The following is a 23,039-nucleotide window of genomic DNA, read 5'->3' on the forward strand; positions in this document are numbered from 1 at the left end:
AACTTTGTTCCCACCTGTGGTTAAAGGTAAAGAAACCGAGGGTTTTCTTCTGCTGACATCATGTGTGTCTCACCATCCCTGTCTCTCACTGTGTCTCAGGCTCTTGACGCAGCTGTGACACAGAGGCTCCGCCCATTTTGACTACGCACCAACCGGGGAGGAGGGGGACGCGGGGGCGCGCTCTCACCCTCTGTCTCTCTCTCTGTCTCTCTGCACTTAGTCAACCCCTGCTGCTGCTGCTGTACCGTAAAGCTGGTGACTGAGGTGCGTCTGCCCTCTCCGCCCTCTCCTCCCTCTCCTCCGCTGTACCGCTTGTCTGTACCGCGGTGTGGAGCCGGTTCCCCGGTTGTTGTCACCCGTCGGTGCCTTCAGCTCGATGATCGTGTGCGTGGTGGAGACATTACGCATGGAAAGGTTCTGGGGGGACTGGAGTAGAAATGCAGCGCCGCACTTCCAACCCACAACACGAACCATGTCCAGCTCACGATGCAAGCAGATCCACGACCAGATCCACGACCAGATCCATGACGTCCTCTTTTATCTGGTACGACTTTGATAGGAGTGAAATTGACTCGGAGTGAAGAAGAAGAAGAAGAAGAAGAAGAAGAAGAAGAAGAACACTGACAGACGCTGGTTTCACTGCAGATCCTCATCTACCTTAAACCTCTGCATTTTGATCTGCTTTGCTTTTTGTTTTTCTGATGGAGCTGGAGAATATAGTAGCTAACACTGTACTGCTGAAGGCGAGGGAGGGTGAGTGCACACACACACACACACACACACACACAAGTGAACATACTGTATATATAAGTTCAAACACATAAAGCAGACAAGTGCACTTACTGCGTGAGTCCATGTAGGTCTGGTCTGGTCTGGTCTGACTGTGGTTACAGTCTGTGCTCAATATGCAGAAAAGACAAGGTGCAAGTTATGGTGATGATGGGCTGCTGTAGTCAGGCTGTAGTCAGGCTGTAGTGAGACTGTAGTCAGGCTGTAGTCAGGCTGTAGTTAGAGGCTGTAGTGAGGTGTCAGGCTGTTGTGCTGTAGTTAGAGAGGCTGTAGTCAGGCTAGTCAGGCTGTAGTGAGGCTGTAGTGAGACTGTAGTCTGGCTGTAGGCTGTCTGTAGTCTGGCTGGCAGGCTGTAGTGAGACTGTAGTCTGGCTGTAGTGAGGCTGTAGTCAGGCCTTTGTGAGACTATAGTCAGGGTTTTGAGGCTGTAGTCAGGCTGTTGTAAGATTTAGACTGTTGTGAAGCTGTAGTCAGGCTGTTGTTGTAGGGTTTTGTCAGGCTGTAGTCAGGCTGTTGTAAGGGTTTAGTCAGGCTGTTGTAAGGGTTTAGTCAGGCTGTAGTCAGGCTGTTGTAAGGGTTTACTCAGGCTGTAGTCAGGCTGCAGACACTTCTCTCTCTTTAGCAGCTAAACCACACACATGCAACACAAACACAGCAGCAACACTAACCCTGGACGTCTCCTGGCTTGTTTGATTCTCACTGACTGTGACAGCTCTCATGCATTTTCCCACATTTGAAGCGGGGGGGTGTGTGGGGGTGGGGTGGGGGGGCTGCCTCCCACATCCGCTTTCACTGTCTGCAAATGAATGCTCTCTTTCGCAACATTTGACATGCAGAGACACACACACACACTGAGGCAGGGATGAGGGGATGCACAAGTGTGTGTGTGTGTGTGTGTGTGTGTGAGGCCTGCTGCTGAGAGAAACACTGTGACAAGGCCAGATGATGCAGTCTAACATAAGGAGGTGTGTCTGTATCGTGTCATAAATAGGTGTTGTTGTGCAGAGGACAGGAGGAAGAAGGCCTGCAGGTAAACATCATGCAATCTGACTCCGTGATTGTCTCGTATGAATGGAAGTCAGTCGCTGTGACTTAAAGAGCCACTTCAGTTTCACTTTTAAGGTTTGTCCGCAGTAAAAGTGAAATTCTAACTGTCATTACTGTCGTACATGTGTTACTCAGGAGGGGAAGGGATTACTAAATCACCGCACTTCCTCCTCTAACTGCAGTAATGCTCAGTGATTTTCTTTCCTCACCGTAAGAAGATCTCAAACTTAAACGTGACATCAGCACACAGTGAACCGTTGTCGCGTTGATATTTAAGACAAATGCTATCGAGTTATGGAACGCGCCTCCTGACCTGTCACCTTTACATTTCCAGTGCTGCAGTTTTGCAGTGAGTCAAACGCTCAGCCGCCCCCGCGTGTGCACATGCAGCATGTGGTTTCATGGGGCGCCAAACAGCAGCAGAGTTACAGACGCAGAGAGCAGCACCTGCCATTTATCTCCTGACGACTTGCAGAGTGCACGGAAGAGGACACAGAGTGTTTCGTGGGAATTAATGGCATAATAAAGCGAAACAGGAAGCGGACGTGCTCTCCCAACCCCAGAGTCGGTCTGGATGTTTGTGCCGCGATGGGCAGGGCTAGGATGAGAATTAAGCTTCATTAATGAATGTGTTAATGACCCGTGACAGACTGTCCGTGTCCCAGCTGCTCCATCAGCGCTCGTCCCCTCGTCCCTGTCCTGTGGCTGTGAGCGGGAGGAAAAAGGCCTCGTACGGCTGAAACACCGCTCTCTCAGCAGCTTGACCAATGGGCCGTCAAACGCAGCCATGTGAGACTGATTCAAAAGTTCACATTTGTTTGTGGCGTGCACACTGAACTGTCACCGGCTGTTGTGAGGGTGTTGCTGCTCGTGTCCTTAGATTGACAGGGTGCAGTGCCCGTGCACATCCCTGTGTCTCTGCTGCTGGTGTAAATGACCGCGTCGACGGTGCAGACACACGGGGATCATCTTAGGTCACATACCAGCAACAGTGGGAGTATGTGAATAGAGCAAATGAAGAGTGTTTATTCCTGTTTGTTTATGCGAGTGCGTCCCGAGCCCCAGCCGCACTGAGAGGCACATCTCTTCTGTCCAAATACTCCCAGAGCAGCACAAACCAGCGTACACTGCAGGCCACACACACACACACACACACACCTCTCAGTTATCAGTGAAGCGACGTGAGTGCGGTCAAAGTGTGGAAATAAAAAGCCACGAGCAGCAGCAGCCTTTATTCGACCGTGTGTGAGCGGCTTTTGCAGCTGACGTCCCGTGAACGCCGGTTGTTGACATAGACGACCTCAGAGATGAGAGGTTAAAAACTGCGGGGAACTACACTGAAACCTGTGGATCGGATGGGATTATGAAATAGGATTTAACCAAACAAACAAACAAACGGACAGACAGCCGTGAGATTACATGTCAAACAGCAGTCAGATGCGGCTCATAAGCTCGTTAATCTAATTGATCGTTACGTAACAAAGTGAGTGGGCCGCGGCCGTCCGAGCTGCGTCTTCCTGTGGAGCCGCTCTCCGGTCTCTGTGGGAGACACTCGGTGGTGATATGAAACAGCCAGATCTCCAGCGTCGGTCATCTGAGTATCATCTGACAGCGACAGCACTGTTGTGTTAACCATGTGAGAGCGGTGTGAAGCTTTTATACTGCAGATTTATGAGAGGGGAGAGGGGGTGAATTCTTTTGTATAAATGTAACATAAACTCTGCTGCTCTGTGTGTGTGTGTGTGTCCATTCACAAGTCTTTGCTGGCAGCGGTAGAAGATTCCGGGCCTCGTGCGTGAACGTCATTGGCTGTCGAGGTGAATGAGAGTAAAGGGGGGAAAGAGCATGGCGGCGTTCCGATGCCTCTGCTGAACTGAATTCCACTCTGCCGCCCGCTGGCTCTCCAGCTGGGCCCGTCGTGTTTCTTGGACACGGCCGTTGCATAAGAACGTTTTGCAAAAAGCTGAGTTGAGGTTACGACGGGAACATAAAACCGTTGCTTTTCAGTCACAATTAATTGACGTGTTTACGGCCCGTAGAGCTCCATATATGTGTCACATGGCTCGGTTTGTTTACGGCGCGCCACGGTGGCAGCAGAAGCTTATAATGGCTTCGCGGGTGCTTTTCACCAGTATGGAAACTGTCCCTGATCCTCATGTGGAAACATTGCAACAAAAGTACGTAAAATAGATGAGATATTAATGTAGTTGAGTGATTATGACACTTGTGAGTGAATAACAGCAGTGATCCAACTCTCTTGGCTCTTGGGATTTGGGGCTGAACGATTTTGAATAACTAGCTAATTGCGATTATTTTGACAGGAAATGCGATTGCGACATCAGAGGGAAATCTTGTTTTCATTAAAAAAAGGATTCATTTGTGATATTTGTGCAGCTCTGTGAGAAACAAAGATGTTCTCTTCTGTCTGTGGAATAAGATGTGTAAAAATAATTCATCTAAAATGATATTCTGACACACATTTTGGCTTGAACAAATATTGCGTCTCCTGCGATTTCGATGAAATTTCAAGTAACTGTTCAGCCCTTTTGGTTCTGGGTGTTGTACAACTGCATTGCTCTATAGAGGAATCTCTTAAAGGCCACATAGACCGGAAGCTCCAATTAACGCTGCATGTGTGTGTGTGTATCTGCGTCATTACCTCGTTTATGAAACCCTAAAGTTTCAGAACAAACAGTTCAGCCACTGCTGAGAAAATAGTGTTGTATTGTTTTCCTGGGCTCTGCGAAGCGGATCGGCACTTCCTTAATTTGATGTCGTCATCAGAAATCCTCACCACTCCTCTCACCACTGTAGCGCCTCCTGGTGCGGGCACATCCGGTTGCGTACATTCAACCGCAGAAGAAGAAGAACTACTCTCGTTGTAGCTGCTGAGATGCAGAGCATCCACCGTGCCAGAGGGGGAGCTGTGTATCTGAGAGCTGGCCTATCTATTACGTCACTTCCAGGTACCTGGCCAATCACAGGACAGTGGGAAAGCTCTCGTTGGCTGGCCAATCACAACACAGTCCACGTTCTGGGGGTGTGGTTTTGGTCTGAAACAGCGCGGCTGACGAGAGCGTCAGTGAGAAGATATTTTGATCTGCTCGTTTGCAGCGATGAGGAGGTTTTTAACCATGAAAACAAGTTCATATATGTAAGTAGACCTCCATAACTAACATATATGTGACCATGAAAACAAGTTAATATATGTAAGTAGACCTCCATAACTAACATATATGTGTGATACAAGCATTCGATGTCGCCTTTAAAAGAACCAAGGACTTCAACTGTCCATCCATTTTCTACCGCTTTATCCTCCGCGCGCACAATCTCAGCCAACACAGGGTGACGATAGGCGGGGTCACACTGTGGACAGTTCGCCAGTCCAAGAACTTCATTCAAGAGTCACAGTACAGCTGTACTTGTAATAAAATAAGAAACTGAATGATTTGGAATAAAACAACAATTGCAACTACTTAATTTAAGTCATTGGGGGAATCCTGACACTGTCACTGTCCGAGTTTTCTGCATCAGGCCCTGATCAGATCGTGTTGTGTTCCAAAACAACCCTGACATTTGTCTTCTGCCCCAGTACAACCCTCCGGAGGTTTGTCATTACAGGTCAGGTGACTCGTCGATACAAGACGCTGTGTACGGAACAAGATGAGCAGAGATAACGTCGTGAGATATTTGTCTGTACGGGCGACTTGTGTGGGCTTGAGCCGAGCTGCTGCTGCCGGGGGGGGGGCTGAGGGCTGATAGCTGCCGTCACGTGTCTCAGTCCACAGCGAGTCTTGGCAGGCCCGGGTGGCTGTCGTCGTCATAACCGACAGCAACCGAGTAACCTGTGCAATTCTGCAACCTCAACTATCAAACACACGGGCCTTTGTTGCTCTGTGCGGTCCTCCTCCTCCTCCTACTGTCACATAATAGCGATGGAAAATTTACTCCAGTCACTTTGTCTCCGCTGTCGCACACACACATTTTCTCTGCGACTCCCACACAAACAAAAACACTTGCATGGAGCGCTCCTCCCCCAGGACCCTTACCCTGAATGGACGGAGCCATGACATAATAACGCTGCTCACTTTGACTGTGGAGAGACGGCAGAGTGAAATACTCGCCTGTTGTTCTGCTCCCGAGCCGATGAATGAATGGATTGCCGTTAAATGTGTGCTTCCCACAGGAGGCGAACCGCGGATGACGTCGCTGGCGTTTTATCTCACACAACCATCAACTTTATCTGATTGTTGCGGTCGGCAGAAGTCAGCAGCGTCGCACACCGCTCACACAAACACACTGCAAAAACTCTTTATTTCCAATTTCCAGTCAAAATACCTCATCACATTTAATATGAGACAAAATCACCTAGAGTGAGACTTAAGTGAGATAAAGGAGTGTCTTGAATCTCTGCGTTAAAGGTGACATCGAATGCTTGTATCACACATATATGTTAGTTATGGAGGTCTACTTACATATATTAACTTGTTTTCATGGTTAAAAACCTCCTAATCGCTGCAAACGAGCCGATCAAAATATCTCCTCACTGACGCTCTCGTCGGCCGCGCTGTTTCAGACCAAAACCACACCCCCAGAACGTGGACTGTGTTGTGATTGGCCAGCCAACGAGAGCTTTCCCACTGTCCTGTGATTGGCCAGGTACCTGGAAGTGACGTCATAGATAGGCCAGCTCTCAGATACACAGCTCCCCCTCTGGCACGGTGGATGCTCTGCATCTCAGCAGCTACAACGAGAGTAGTTCTTCTTCTTCTGCGGTTGAATGTACGCAACCGGATGTGCCCGGACTAGTGCCCGCACCAGGAGGCGCTACGGTGGTGAGAGGAGTGGTGAGGATTTCTGATGACATCATCAACATACGGAAGTGCCGATCCGCTTCGCAGAGCCCAGGAAAAAAATAACACCCTATTTTGTCAACAGTGGCTGAACTGTTTGTTCTGAAACTTACAGGGTTTCATAAACAAGGTAATGACGCAGATACACACACACATGCAGCGTTAATTGGAGCTTCCGGTCTATGTCGCCTTTAAGTCTTGAAACCGTCTTGTTTTGAGTCACAGCTCTGACGAAACAATGTCAGAAGTGTTATTTGTAAAAGACGAATGGTCGTCTCGTTTCAGGACGTAGATACAACAAATCTGCTTTATTGAAATTTTTCTTAAGCTGCCTAACACGAGTCAGGAACGCCAACTTCAAATGACCAGTTTCTAATCTAATTTCAAGCAGGTGTTGGACTTAAATCTAGACCAGTGTCACAATTATAGAACTAAAAATGAGTTAAATACACTTGAAACAAAAAAAATGATGCTACTTTTCAGTGGAAAATACTATTTTTGAGCATCACAAGCTTATTACGAGACACAAAATCACAATACCAGTAAAATATAGCTTTTCCCAGCTAATTTCAACACCACTCTTAAATATAAATGTCTTATTTCAAGAAATCTTACCAAGAGAATTTTCACTTGTTCCATTGGCAGATTTTTGAATGAATGAATTAAAAGTGGCCTTTTTTCCAGTGTGCACGTTTATATTCATATTGATAATTATCACAATAAAATATCGGCTATTGTGCCTAAATAAACTAGTGCGTCATAGAGTGGATCGTAAGTTGTTTTCACAACTCAAGGACTGGAATTGGTCATTAAAAGTAAATTGATCTTCTTGAAGATGTGATGCAGTTTTTTTGTGTACATACAAGATCAGAGATTAGGGTCCAATGGTTTTCTAATTCTTCAGCATCGTCTACATGAGCTTTAGAAGAAGAGGAAGAAGGAGCAGAGAAGCCCGGCTCTGCGTGGCCAGAACACCACAAGGCTCGCTGTGTTTTGAGTAGGAGTGTGACTCATTTTTTCTTGAGTGGAAAAATTCAGCTCTCTGGCTCTTACTATCTCTATTGTTATTGCTGCTTCTACCCACATACGCAGTAGTGCACGTAACAAGTTCACGCCTGCTCTTTGGGGGTTGTCGAGTGGGATTCTGGGAAATATAGACGTTAATTACGTGAAGTAGAAGCCGACGGGAGAAAAATGTACATTTTAAAAACTCCGGGAATGCAGTGATGACATCTGTGTTCCTCATGTGATGCACACAGGTGATTACTCATGCAGCACCGTGCTGTGTCTTGATGGACTTCCTGTTCTGTATAATGGAACGTTCGATGAATATTTCATGTGCTTTCACGTAAGAATAATCAATATTGTAACTTTCCCGAGCTTCCTGTCCTATAATGACGCCGATGCTCGACACTCATGTCATTCACGTCCATGCAAATGTGCCGATGCATGCAAAACATGGGCAGACACGGCAGTTACCCGAGGCTGGGTCATGTCTCTGAGGTTGACATCTCTAAATGTGTTCACAGTGCATTTATGAAGGATTTATGAAGTATAATATAGCAAAAACATTGTTGTGCTACAATTCACAAGCAAAACAGCAGCTTGTCGTTATTACAGAGACAAAAGAGCATGGAGCGTCCAACAGGACAGTCAGAACTGGACCAAACATGACAAAGACTGTGTTTGTGTGTTCACTGATATGAGAAGCAACCGGAGAACACGCTTCAGAGGATTAAGAAAGCTTGAGAAGGGCAACGCTATCACTTCCGGGACGGCTGTGTGTGTGTGTGTGTGTGTGTGTGTGTGTGTGTGTGTGTGTTCAGTATTATCTGTCCACATGTGTCCCATCAGTCTTGTTGTCACTGCGAGCACTTTCCTGTGTGTTTGCTCTCAGACACAGAGCAGATAAACTCAAACCTCATAGTGATTTCAGATTACTTTGCCATAATGTTCCGCTCTATGAAAACATTTATGGAGGTGAACAAACACACTGACAGCGCGTCAGGGCGTAGGAGTGTCCTATTATGACCAGCTTTATGTGGACTATGCTCCTCCGTCCTCCTGGATCTTTATGGATGAACAAACACCATGTATTACCCAGCATGCCCCATGCAGTGTGTGGTGCTTTGATTGGACGAGCATGGTGGTGGTTATATAATTTCAGTCTATTGAATGCCCCCCAACACACACACACACACACACACACATTCCATATTTCAGATATTTAAGGAACAGGAAATTTGTGGCACCTGATTCTTCCCAGGCAGGAAATGTAACCTGACTTCTGCTGCTTTTGTCACATTTTTGTCTTTGCATGCAACTTTTCACACACACACACACACACACACAGTGTCTTCCTACACACACACACAACAACTGTCACAGCTCACCAGTGCTGAGGTCATGGACCGGTTTGACCACCTCACTTTGTATTAACACATCGCTCCTGCCCTTGGGCTGCGTTCTATTTATAGCCGCAATGATTACAAGGACATTAAGACGGGGGAATCGTCGCACTTGTGTCGGCTCGCCTCTTGAGTCTTGGCACAAACGTAGCTGCAGGCAACATGTTTCACTCCAGAATGTGGACATCAACCGAAACTAGTTTCACGTGATACAGATACTGTATATACTGTGTATGTATATATGTACGTATATATACGGTATATACATATATACATATATATGTTTATATGTATGTATGTATATATACACAAATATATATGCGCATATATGTATACATACAGTACATATATATGTACTGTATATGTATGTATAGTACACAATTAGATCTGGGTGTGATTGTCAGTGCCACACACACACACACACACAGAGCTGTACAGCTGATAAGATCTGCCTTTTATTGTCTATGACTGATTTTAAATTTATGCCCCATACACACACACACACACATTAAGTGGTTTAACATGTGACCCCCCCCCAGAAACTGAAAGAATAGTCCAGTGTTGCCAGATAAAAGCCGCAGATGTTTGCTCCGAGCGTGTTGGCAGATCATTATTGTGATAAAGTAATTAACTATAATAAGAAAAAGAAAGAGAGAGAGAAGGAAAAAAACTTGTTGACTGCGGTAATAAAGCAGCCGGACAGAGGGACCGACATGACATGACATCATGGTGGAACAGGGCAACAAAGAGTGTCTTCCTGCTATAGTCCTCGTCCTCTGCTCGGGTCTGGGCAGTGTTTCCCTTCCCTTCCTGTGACACACACACACACACACACACACCCAACACTGCACTGGTAAAAAGGCCACTCCAAAAATAAGCAAAAAAAAAAAATGAATACAAGATATTTATTGCTTGTAATAAGCAAAAAATATCTGCCAATGGAAAATGTGAAAATTCTCTTGGTAAGATTTCTTGAAATAAGCCTTACAAAATAAGGGTGATGTTGAAATTAGCTGGGAAAACTTGTTTTTGTTCTATAATTGTGACACTGGTCTAGATTTTAAGTCCAACACCTGCTTGAAATTAGATTAGAAACTGGCATTTTGAAAATAGCCACACTGTACTGTGAGTACTGTGATATTCAAGTTGCACTGTCTGAAAACAAGCTCCTTTATCTCACTTAAATCTTACTCTTTAGGTGATTGTGTCTTATATTGAGTTTGATGAGATATTTTGATTAGAAATTAGAAAAATATACTTGGCAAATTTTGAAAGTAAACCTGAAACTACAATAACTGACACGTTATTTGCATGTAGAGACAAAAGTGGAGGACAATGCCTTTAGGTGTGAGGCCGTAAAGATGGCTCTTGAGTTCACAGTCATAAACCTTGTTTTGTTTTGTGCTGTTGGCTACGTTTGCCTGCATTTGCCTACATTTGCCTGCATTTGCCTATTTGTAAAATACTATTTAAAAAAAGTACCTTGGTGTAAGCCTATTCATTGACAAGCAGCTCCTGTGTCTTTGTTTAAATGTCATCAAAAGAAGTTCTCTGCAGGACCTTGTGATTAAGGAAAAGGATGTGCCAATGCACACTTGTCTTCTTTGTGGAATAATGTGCTTGTTTTCCACGGGACATAAAAACCCAGGCCTTCACCTGCAGATCTCACACTAAGGGTTGAGCAGCTGGACACTGTGGGAGAGAAGGAAGTGGGACATTTGTGAGAACAAAGGCGTTTGTATAAAGTGTGGTGGTGTTTGTAGCTCACAGACCACCACAGTGTGACTCAACAGCGAGGCCGACATTTAACACATCAGACAGAGGAGGTGATGTGAGAATGAGTTGGATAATCAGAAAGAAACGGTCTGTTGTTTGTGAAGGATGTGGATTTTCTTGTTGCGGGAAGATGAGCGTGAATCGTCAAAGAAATCAAAGAAAGTCTTTCTCACATTTTGCACAGTGTAGGTGTAGAGAAGAGCACACTCACACATTCACAGCACTGCTCTCTGCCCATGCTCTCACATCACATTCTGCGGAAAATGTCTTTGCATACAGTAAATATCAGGACGGGATTTCAGACTGGTTGTCCACGTAAACCTGTGGACACCTGGAGTGACGGTGTCACTCACTGTGTGTCTGTGTCAACACTCTGTGAACATCAGCTTGGCTGGATGGTACTGGTCTGCAGGAGTGGCCGCGGGTCTGCAGGAGGCTGCGGATCTGCAGGAGTGGCTGCAGGTCTGCAGGAGAGGCTGCGGGTCTGCAGGACTGGCTGCAGGTCTGCAGGAGAGGCTGCGGGTCTGCAGGACTGGCTGCGCATCTGCAGGAGAGGCTGCGGGTCTGCAGGAGTGGCCATGGGTCTGCAGGACTGATTACGGGTCTGCAGGAGTGCCCACAGTTCTGCAGGAGTGGCCATGGGTCTGCAGGACTGATTACGGGTCTGCAGGAGTGCCCACAATTCTGCAGGACTGGCCATGAGTATGCAGGACTCATTATGGGTCTGCAGGAGTGCCCACAGTTCTGCAGGAGTGGCCGTGGGTCTGCAGGACTGGCCGTGGGTCTGCAGGAGCGGCCGCAGTTCTGCAGGACTGGCCATGGGTCTTCAGGACTGATTACGGGTCTGCAGGAGTGCCCACAATTCTGCAGGACTGGCCATGAGTATGCAGGACTCATTATGGGTCTGCAGGAGTGCCCACAGTTCTGCAGGAGTGGCCGTGGGTCTGCAGGACTGGCCGTGGGTCTGCAGGAGCGGCCGCAGTTCTGCAGGACTGGCCATGGGTCTGCAGGACTGATTACGGGTCTGCAGGAGTGCCCACAATTCTGCAGGACTGGCCATGAGTATGCAGGACTCATTATGGGTCTGCAGGAGTGCCCACAGTTCTGCAGGAGTGGCCGTGGGTCTGCAGGACTGATTACAGGTCTGCAGGAGTGCCCACAGTTCTGCAGGAGTGGCCGTGGGTCTGCAGGACTGATTACGGGTCTGCAGGAGTGCCCACAGTTCTGCAGCAGTGGCCGCGGGTCTGCAGGTCTGGCTGCGGGTCTGCAGGCCGGCTCAGTTAGACATGAGTAGAGAGAGGTGACAGAGGAAACCCAGTGTGCACTAACACACACACAGATGTTGAGGAGGTGTTTGGTCAGGCGGACGTCGTTCCCTCTCTGACCTTATTTTTGCTTTCATGATGTCAGCGCGATGAAGCAGAAACACAAACAGAGGGCGGCGACCACACAGGGAACACGGAACACATGAGAGCGTCAGCTTCCTGTGTGCAGCGTTCACGGTGGGCTTCAGATTTCCTCTCGTGTGTGAGCGACGACGAGGATTGTTTCACAGAGACAGAAACAGAAGAGGATGATATTCTTACTTAATGTACAGCCCAGGTTTTTAAACAGGAACCCAGTGTCAGTGTCAGCCGGGTTGTGCTGAAAAAAGGATATAAGACACATTCTTATATCCACGTTTTAACATAATAATGGGTTCATATCTACTTTTGTAAACTAACACCTTAAAGACGTTAGAGATGTCAAATACAAATACGTTGGGACTCAAACAGGAAAGGATTTGTTCCACCTCGGTGGGTCACCCTGTGGAGACGGAGAACAGCGTATGCATAATATTTGCATGTTTGTGGGAGTGGCTGTGTGTATTTGTGTAAGGACGCAACACGCCACTGCACTTCCTCTCTGTTCCTTCCTGGAATAAATCTGAAATGAGTTTGTTACAGTTGGACAAATTAAAAAGGATGACGTGGGAACGAGTGACTATTTTCATCTCCCCCCCACACACACACACACACACAGTGAAGAATAAAAGGTTTTATTAACCACGATAAATCCGCTGTATTTGGCTCTTTAGTAGAACACCATATCTTTTTCTATTCTGTCAAGTCGACTTCTGAATGAATAAGGAAATGAAGAGCAGGATAAGAAAGAAAAACAAATCCTTTTTAGATTCCTCTGTAATGTGAAGCCATAAATAACAATAATAATAATAATAATAATAATACATTTAAATAAATGGCTTTGAAACCATATTTTGAGATTGATTTGTTTAAACCCATGAAGCTGTAAGCTTGTGACCTTTTTTGACCCTGAAACAAAGATGGGTTGATGTGCCTGAAGGAGGTCACGACCTCTGTCACTAGTGTGATGAGGAGGATGAGGATGAAGTTGCAAATAAAAAGCAAAGAAAAGAAGGAACTCCATTATTTCTCTGCATTGTGTAGAAGCTGAATTCCTGGGTGGAGCTGATGTTTATTACAATTATTTGACATGACGTTGACCCTTCGCAGGAAAGCCAGGCCATGTGGTGGGCGCTTTCATCCACACATGACGTACGGCGGCTTTAAAGCGCTTTCATTTTTCAGCCTGCTGAGCCTCGTGGGGAATGACCTTCTTTGTTCACTGTGTGCTGCTGTGGTTTGGTCATGATTTTAATAAAAGGGATTAAAATAGGCGAGCACACAGCGGAGGGCCCGCAGCGTAACTGAACATATGAACTGTTTTCAGGGAACAACTGGTGCTTCCGATAAGGAAGTGGGCCTGTTTATGGCGTGTTGGGTGAGGAGCAGGTGCCACAAGTTAACAATCCTCCTGGGGAGATTTTGACTTGATGTATTAATACATTCATCCTTTGTGTTTAGCCCGCGGTGACATGTACACTCCTGTTCTGTGGTGACCCTGTAAACGGGGGGAGAGAGTAAAATTGTTTTACTTTAGCAGAAGCCGCAATGAGTTGCTAAGTTGGTAACTGCTAATGGAAGGAACTCGTAAGTTTAGACGTTTAAACGTCACGTTTGTCTCTCAGAAAATTTTTGATCTTTTAAAATATGAACATTGAAGCTTGTGTTAGTTTCTTTGGTTTGGTTTTTTTTTTAAGACAACAGTAAGTTTTCCTTGTGAACCAGTTTCGGCGTGTATCTATATTTCCAACGCCTCCATGATAACATCACGTGACCGTTCTGAGGAAGGCAGAAGACTGTGCTCCCTCAGACACCGACTAACTGTGGGAATTTAAGATGAGGTTTAAAAATGAAGCAGCGATTCCACAGGATTGATGGGGAAAGTGTTGCAGTGTGACGTCGTCGTAGCCTCTCTCACATTCCCGGATCATCACTTAAAGATGTCTTTGCTTCTTCCGCTCACAGCCTCTAAATGTTCCCTTCACATTAGACAAGAAGCTCTCAGACTATCCCCACTGAACACAAGGATTTAAAGGACTCACTTATGTATATGTGTATATATATATATATATATATATATATATATATATATATATATATATATATATATATATATATGTGTATATATATATATATATATATATATATATATATATATATATATATATATATATATATATATGACACTCAGAAAATAAACACAGTGGATGGAAAACAGTGAAATAAATACTAAAGGAGAGGAGAGATTTATGGGTGAAGTGGATGAATTACACACATGGAGACTCTGAGGCCACACACACACCTGCTGAGTGAATCTTAATCACCATCATCGTCTTAATTCCATTCTTTCATTATTCCATTTTCACCGCTCTGCCTCCTGTTTTGTCTTTGTCTCCCTAGGTGGAGGAGGAAAGCGCAAAGGGAGGAGCAAAAAATGGAAGGAGATCCTTCGCTTCCCTCACATAAGCCAGTGCACTGAGCTGGGAAACAGCATCGGTACGAGTGTCTGTGCTCGTCGTCCGCTCACGAGTGTTTTTGACCACGTGCGACACGTGTTACATGTGGTTTCTCTTCTCCTTTTGTTTGCAGAGAGAGATTATGTTTGTGTCTGCGAGAAACAGCCCATCGGGAGACTTCTCTTCCGTCTTTACTGTGAGACCAAATCTAATCTGCAGCGGTGCATCCAGCTACTGGACGCAATGGTACACACACACACACACACACACACACAGCCACGCCCACATCAACAGTTACTGTCCAATCACACATCACAATAATCCTCAACCTGATGGTTACATGTTGCATTAGCCAGTGTTGCACAGAGTTTTAAATGTTATGTAACAACACTGAGCAACAGTAGCTCACAGTAACAGGTCAGTGTCTGCGTCGTGTCGAGGAGCGACAGGAATTCTGGGAGAAAGTCACAAAAACAGGTGTGGACTTTTCCCTCAGAGTTTGTCATTCACGTATAATAAGAATGCAGAGGGAGTTTTGTCACATTCACAGCAGCAGGAGGACATCACTGGTCCCTGGCATGAGCGGGACACAGGACACAGGACGCAAGACACCGTTTGTGTCTCTTCATGTTCATGTTTGTCCTGCTGTGTCACACGGACTCTCTTGGACATGGACAAATGAGAGCGCTGGCAGGAAAAGATATGGAATATATATCAGATGAGACCTTTGTGGACATTTCGGACAATTAAAGGGAAATGTCTGGACTTCAGACTGAGCACACACACACACACACACACACACATCCATCCTCTCCAGTGCACTCACTTTGATTAAGACACATGGCCTGAATCCAAACTGCTGCTGCTGGGTCAAGAGCAGACAATTACACCGAGTAGTGATTATTCAACCACCCAGACCACACCCCCATCCACCTCCACCCAGACCACACCTACACCTCCACCCAGTTTGTTGCCCCGTTTCTCTCTCTGTGAGCGTCTAGACAGAATACCTCACACATGACATAGTTTAGTCTTCATCTATGCCTCGAATTTATTTGTGGTCATGTGACAGGAGAGAAAGGACGGCATTGTTTCCCACCCCCGCCCACCCTCTAATCCCAACACATATGTATATATACACGTACATATACATATATACACATATACATACACATATATTATATATATATATACACATACATATAAATATACATATATATATACATATATATGTATATATATATGTATATATATACATACATATCAATATACATATATATACATATATATGTATATATATATACATACATATAAATATATATATATATATATACATATATATATATATATATATACATACATACATATATGTGTATGTATAGAACTTGGGGCTTTGTTCTGAGAAGCAGTCCAATCCTGTGTCAGGGACACTGTGGACACTGTGGACACTGTGGCTTTTTAAAGCCTGTTTTTCCTTCAGCTCTGGGCTTATGTGAGTGTGTATTGTATAGACACATGAGTGTGTGTGTGTGTGTGTTTTGTAGTGGAAAGCCGGTGACACTGGCATGACACAGTGTGACACAGTATGACACTCCAGGACCTCAAGGAATCCCGCCGTGTTTACTGTGCGGTTGCCAGGCAACACAGGACCATGTTGAGAAATGGCCACCGCTGGGTCAGTGTGCTTGGGTGCCATGTTTCCTCCCCTTTCCTTCCCTTCCCTTTCCTCTCCTTCCTCCCTTTCCTCCTCCTTGTGAAAAGTTCTGTGCTGGCTACAAAATCCCTCACAGCACCGTGTAACACTGTTGCTTGTGCAGGATGTTCAGTGAGTGTTTGTGTGTCACAGCTTCATATGTTCACACACTGAGCCAAGAGTAGCACATGTTTCTGTGAGAGTGACACACTGTGTGTGTGTGTGTGTACGTTCTGTTGAGTGTCAGTCATCTTAATTTACATCCTTCACTTGAATCTTTCAATGTCCTGTTGTTTATAGCTGTGTCATGATGGGTATGATGAATATGTAACAATAATAATAGATAAACGATCAAATGTCATTGAACTGCATGTTACACTTTTGTCTTGTTTCTGCTGCTCTCATGTTTATTCTGTGTACAAACACAACAACACAATCTGGAGCCTGGTGTATGACGGACAAACATGCTTATTGACTCAATGATGCTGATGAGATTAACTCTGACGGATCATCTTAAAGGTTAATGACACTGGAGTTCTTTTGTCTTTCAGGAAGACTACGAGGTGACGCCCGATGAAAAGAGAAAAAGCCGAGGGGACCAGATCATTAAGACCTTTCTCTCCAAACAAGTAGGTTTCATTCATACTGTGTATGTGTTGTTTAACCCCTCCAGTGACGATGGTGATTTACAGCTCAGTCTGATGTGTCTTGACTGATGTGTGCTTTATGAATGTTTCTCTTTGGTTTGACGCGTGTGTAATAAAAAGTAATGTATTTGTGTGATTTCTGTGCGTATGTCACTGTTGACGTGTGTCGATGACGTAGTCGCCTCAGCGGGTCGACATCGCCGAGGTTTTTGCAGACGAGTGCAGAGAAAACCTGCAGCTCAGTCCATGTAAGGAGATCTTCAGCAACTGCTTCAAGTGAGTTCCCTCTCCTCATCCCCCTCTCACCTGCTCAACACTCCCCTGTCTGCTCAACACTCCCCTGTCTCCTCAACACTCCCCTGCACCTACACTGTGTTTCTGAGCAGGGCCGTCCATGACTACCTGAGTGAGGGTCCATTCAAAGACTTCCAGAACTCCATGTACTTTGACCGACTCCTGCAGTGGAAGATGCTCGAGAGGTGGGACGAAACGTTTCTTTTGTATTTTACTCTACAGCACTACACTGTGTTTGACCAGTTCCAGCTATTTCCCGATATACTTTTTAAAGTCCAGATACTTATGACAATGCGATGGTGATGTGCCAAAAGATGAAGTACCTCCTTGTTTGTGAACCTATTCTAAAGTACAATTCCACAAAATGCTCCACGGCCCTCATTTTAACAACTCTCCTCTTCTAAAACAACAGGTTAGAATATTACAACTTTATTCTCGTAAATTTATGACTTGATTCTTGTAAATTTACAACTGTAATCTTGTAAATTTACAACTATATTCTCGTAAATTTGCAACTTTATTCTCGTAAATTTAATCTTGTAAATGGACAACTATGTTCTTGTCAATTTATGACTTTAATCTTGTAAATTTGCAACTTCATTCTTGTAAATTTCCGACTTTAATCTCGTAAATTTATAACTTTATTCTCGGAAATTTACGACTTTATTCTTGTAAATGTACAACTATATAATTGTCAATTTATGACTTTATTCTTGTAAATTTACAACTTTAATCTTGTAAATGTACGACTTTATTCTCGTAAATTTCCGACTTTAATCTTGTAAATGTACGACTTTATTCTCGTAAATTAAGATTCAGAATTAAGGCCCTAATCCTCCGTCGTAGCTATATCACCATATTAGCAGCATTTCAGTCTGAGAGTGGTGATTTGAAGCAGTGCCAGTTCAGCAGCAGTCCAAACGGACGTGGTTTTTACGGTGTGAAGCGGAAACTAAGTGCACAAACAAGGAAGAATGACTTCATCCACATAAATAGAGAGTGAAAGACTGGAGAGAGTCAAGAAAGAGAATTTTCATCCTGTTTAGTATTTGAAGGCCATTGTAGTTCTATGAGGAGCGTGTGTCACGTTGTACACTCACAGTATTTTAAAAGGGAAATGTGTATGAAAATAAAATGGGTGTGGTGACAGAGCTCACAGCAGTGTTTGAGTGTGTTGGTTCTGCACTTGATGGCCTTTCGCTTCTCCCTGAGGGGAGGGAGCTCCATCTCACTAATAAACTCTAATGACTAATAAATGTTATTATGTTTCCATTTTCTGCTAAGTGTACGAGTGTGTACGCGTACATATAAATACACAACGTATCTATAATGTATACACGTGTATGTTAAATGTTTTTCTTTTAAAAAAAGATGAGTAAATAGAAATGATGGAGAACGTTCCCCCTCAAGGAGAAGTGACAGAGAACCAACAGACCATAAACTGCTGTGAACTCTTTTACCCCACACCTCCGCTTTGTATGGTACAATAATATAATATAATATAACATAACACAAAAGAACCACTGACCTCTTCACGAAAGTGTGGTGAATCGAAGAGGAAGCACATCATGCAAAGTGCATGTAAAAGCTCGTTAGAAGGAAACAGCAGCCTCTCATAAAGGGAAAGTGTGTCCAAGAGGCCGCGCCCTGTACAGGAAACAGACTCGGGATGATATTGAGTTCTGCAGATAATATCTCTGTCATGATCAATATTATATGAGCGTCTATTAATGGGTTTTTGCTGTGTCTGTGTTCCGTCAGGCAACCGATCACTAAGGACACGTTCAGGCAGTACCGCGTCCTGGGGAAGGGGGGATTCGGAGAGGTAAGTGACGCGCGTTGTTGTCGGTCATTCGTCGACGTAAGTTTGTAAGCGCTGCGAATTGAATTAGAGTCGTCGGCGTTGTTCCCTCCCAGGTGTGCGCCTGTCAGGTCAGAGCCACGGGGAAGATGTACGCCTGCAAGAAGCTGGAGAAGAAGCGGATAAAGAAGAGGAAAGGAGAGTCCATGGCGCTGAACGAGAAGCAGATCTTAGAGAAAGTCAACAGTAGATTTGTGGTGAGTAAAACGAGAGGTCGCGCACGCTTTCACCGCGCTGCTGTCTGATCGCTAAACTCACCTGTCGTCCTCCAGGTGAGTTTAGCGTACGCATATGAGACCAAAGACGCTCTGTGTCTGGTGCTGACCATCATGAACGGCGGAGACCTCAAGTTTCACATTTACAACATGGGAACTCCGGGCTTTGACAAAGACAGGGTCCAGTTTTATGCTGCTCAGATCTGCTGTGGGCTGGAGCACCTGCACAGGGAATGTATTGTCTACAGGTAGCACTGCGTACTGTATGTATGCATATGTCTTCAACATGTTATTTTCTGTATTATGTTTCCACAGCGACTGTTTCTGCTTTCTTTAACGTGCTCTTTAAATGTTTCTAGGGATCTGAAACCAGAGAATATCCTCTTGGACGACAATGGTGAGTTTTGATTGCTTGAATGGCAGCGAGTAGCAGTAGCTGGATTTCCATAAGCCACTAAACTTTGAATAAATATGTCAAACTCATCACTGTTACAGGACACATCCGTATCTCTGACCTGGGGCTGGCCATCAAAGTGCCTGAAGGAGAGCTGATCAGAGGCCGGGTGGGCACTGTGGGTTACATGGGTAAGAGACGCAGCCGCCAATGATTCATTTTTAGTTTTCACCTTCAAACAGTAACCCGTTTGCTCTTCAGCTCCAGAGGTGATAAACAATGAGAAATACGGCATGAGTCCGGACTGGTGGGGGCTGGGCTGCCTCGTGTACGAGATGACCGCCGGGCGATCTCCCTTCCGCGCCCGCAAAGAGCGTGTGAAGCGGGAGGAGGTGGAGAGGAGGGTGCAGGAGGAAGAGGAGGAGTACAGCGACAAGTTCACAGAGGACACCAAGGCCATCTGTAGAATGGTGAGGCTTAAAGCCAAGATGTGGAATGAATGGATGAATCGCGCTCATGAAAATGAAATGAATGACGCGTGCTTCTGCTCGACCAGCTGCTGACCAAAGACCCCAAGCAGAGGCTGGGGTGTCAGGCCGACGGAGCGGCCTGTGCCAAGGTCCACCCCTTCTTCAAGAACATCAACTTCAAGAGGCTGGAGGCTGGAATGGTGGAGCCTCCCTTTGTGCCCGATGTGAGTAAAACTTTACACACTGTGTTTCAAATCAACCCCACTGATAAAAATCTAGTGTCAAGAACTCGTCTCGTGTTCTCCTCTTTGGTCGCGGTCCTTGTCCTCTCCCAGCCTCGGGCCGTGTACTGTAAGGACGTTCTGGACATAGAGCAGTTCTCCACAGTCAAGGGAGTGAATTTGGACCAAACTGACAATGACTTCTACTCCAAATTTGCCACAGGCAGTGTTTCCATCCCATGGCAGAACGAGGTAAGGTGTGAGTGTGTGCACTTAATAAGACTTGTTTAAACGCTGGGTGCAGTTTGTGTAACTGCTGGAAGCTCTTATTTACCGCTCTCCTCTCCTCTAGATGATAGAGACTGAATGTTTCCGAGATTTGAATGTGTTTGGACCTCAGGGGTCGAGACCACCAGACCTTGACTGGAATCAGCCTCCGGAGCCGCCCCGGCGCAGCCTGTTGGACAGGATCTTTAGGAGGCATGTAAGTATGAAAACACAGTCCGATCCCACAGAGTCACAGATTCACTCATAGAAACCTCTCTTGTTCTTGTTCTTGTTCTTGTTCTTGTCTCTGTGGCAGCACCCCGAGGTGCCGATCTCCCACAGCCGCGTGCAGTCTTCCAGTGTGAACTCGGTGGACTCCATGACCAACTCTGCCCCCTAGTGGCACAATGGCAGTGAGGGAGCCACGCACACAAAGGGAAGAAGGAGCTCCGAGGGGGCTTCCCTGCTGCTGATTGGTCCACCTCCGAGGGTCCGGAGCAGCAGCTGGAGACAGCCTGTCTAAAAGCCTAAATGGCGACCGGGCCCTGAGACCCCGGGCATTAGTAATGGAATGGTCAACGTCGCAGAGACGTTTAGAAATATTTGGACAAAACTAAAGTCACCCTCAGGATTGTTGGACTGTAGAAGAGAGCCATGGGAAACGGGGAAAGATAGAAAACAAGCTAATATTCAGGGGATCCACTGTATAATAAAGACCGCCACAGGGAATAGAAAACGGGGTCTTAGTGAATTTGTTTGTGTTTTTTTTCTTTCCACTCATTGCCAGTGCTTTACTCTCTCGTCCCAGTATCTGTCCGTCATCTCTGTAAGCCGCACCTGCGCGGCGCCACGTACACGTCACACCCTCACTCACTCTCACCTCTCGTACCTCAGATCACTCCGTAAACATTCACGACACGTCGCACCTCCACAACCTCGACACGTGATGTACATTAGGGCCAAAGACTGCAGTTTAGTTCTGTGACGCTGTCGTCACGCTGACTCCCTGGTGTTTGAAGGTTTCTCGCTGTCGCTTAGGATCGCGGGAGGATCCACTTCCTGTCCTCTCTCTAAATATGAGCCTGCGCACATATCATTTTGCTTAAAGCACAAACACACACACACACACAGAATAGTGAGAATAGTGCTGTGTTTTCATTGCATGGACGCGTGTCAGCTCTGGACAGCTGCTGTATCCCTTTGGCTTCTTCATACCTCATTCCACTGATGTTAGGATTATAAACGCGCATTCGACGTCTTTCTCGGTTTGACATTTTGTGACGTTTGAGGGGCGAATGATTCTCCTGCACAGAGACAGTGGCGTGGAGAGGAACACGTGCACTCACTTAACTATTTGCACAATTTAAAATCATGTCATGCTGTGACGATGTTACCTCTGCTTTTTAAGACACGTTGTTGTATTGATATTCTCGCGTGCTTGTTCTTTTCTATCTTAAGTGTTCTTGCTGCATCGCCGTCGTGGTCAAGTGTACGGGAATGTTTCTCCTCACAGCTCTAAAGGGTCTTCCTCCTCCTTTTTGTTTTTAACTGCATTGAAAGAAGACAGATTCTAAACTTGATTCTGTCCCGATGTTATTTATTTGGTCCAGTTCATTGACATCAGAGCAGCAGAGGAAAGAAGACACCAGGGATCCAAGCAGAGTTCAGTCTCTTCTTCCACTTCCATTTCCCTTCAGCTGAGTTACTGAAAGCTGCTCCGTGCATCAATCACAATCCCTTTTTCTTTCTTTTATTTTACAGTCTCATGCAAGCTTGGTTTTTCTGCGTGTTTACTTGTAGAGAAAAATGATCTGAATCAGACTGAAGTGCCTCCTTGTTAGCATGATCTCACAGACGATGTCCACACAGAAACACAGACGGGGACAGCTTGGAGGTGAAGGGAACGATTCAAAGGAGGTCAAAGATGAAACGAGGGACTTCTTCCTTCTTATTGTGATGTACAAAAGTGCTGAGTGCATGTGAAAGCCAAACCCACTGTGTTCTTCAAGTCCCAATAAACTCTGTGCTGTAGTTTGACTCTGTTCACAGTTCGTGTGTCTCTCTTTGTCCATGTGACCGCGGGACATGTCCCTCTTCACCACTACATTACATTTACATTGTCAATGTCTTGCTCACACGGGGAGGACATGCTAACTCCACGCAGAAAGACCCTTGTTCCAACCGGCACTTAAAAAGGAAGAGCGCTAACCACTACATAAACCATTTTATATATTTACTACAAAAA

At 45.5% G+C, this 23,039-nt stretch overlaps 1 protein-coding gene across 1 annotated transcript; it reads left to right on the forward strand.

The window, feature by feature from the left end:
- The first annotated feature begins 201 nt into the window (after positions 1 to 201).
- Positions 202 to 22,831, forward strand: grk5l (G protein-coupled receptor kinase 5 like). Its single transcript, XM_044026918.1, has 16 exons — positions 202 to 753; positions 14,677 to 14,772; positions 14,866 to 14,978; positions 16,977 to 17,054; positions 17,251 to 17,348; positions 17,459 to 17,551; positions 19,128 to 19,191; positions 19,284 to 19,424; positions 19,500 to 19,690; positions 19,802 to 19,839; positions 19,938 to 20,027; positions 20,098 to 20,306; positions 20,393 to 20,530; positions 20,642 to 20,779; positions 20,880 to 21,011; positions 21,111 to 22,831. The coding sequence occupies exons 1-16, from the start codon at positions 702 to 704 to the stop codon at positions 21,192 to 21,194; spliced, it is 1,755 nt and encodes a 584-aa protein (XP_043882853.1). The 5' UTR covers positions 202 to 701; the 3' UTR covers positions 21,195 to 22,831.
- The last annotated feature ends 208 nt before the right edge of the window (positions 22,832 to 23,039 follow it).

The sequence above is a fragment of the Solea senegalensis genome, linkage group LG5, assembly GCF_019176455.1.
Source record: "Solea senegalensis isolate Sse05_10M linkage group LG5, IFAPA_SoseM_1, whole genome shotgun sequence".
NCBI lineage: Eukaryota > Metazoa > Chordata > Actinopteri > Pleuronectiformes > Soleidae > Solea > Solea senegalensis.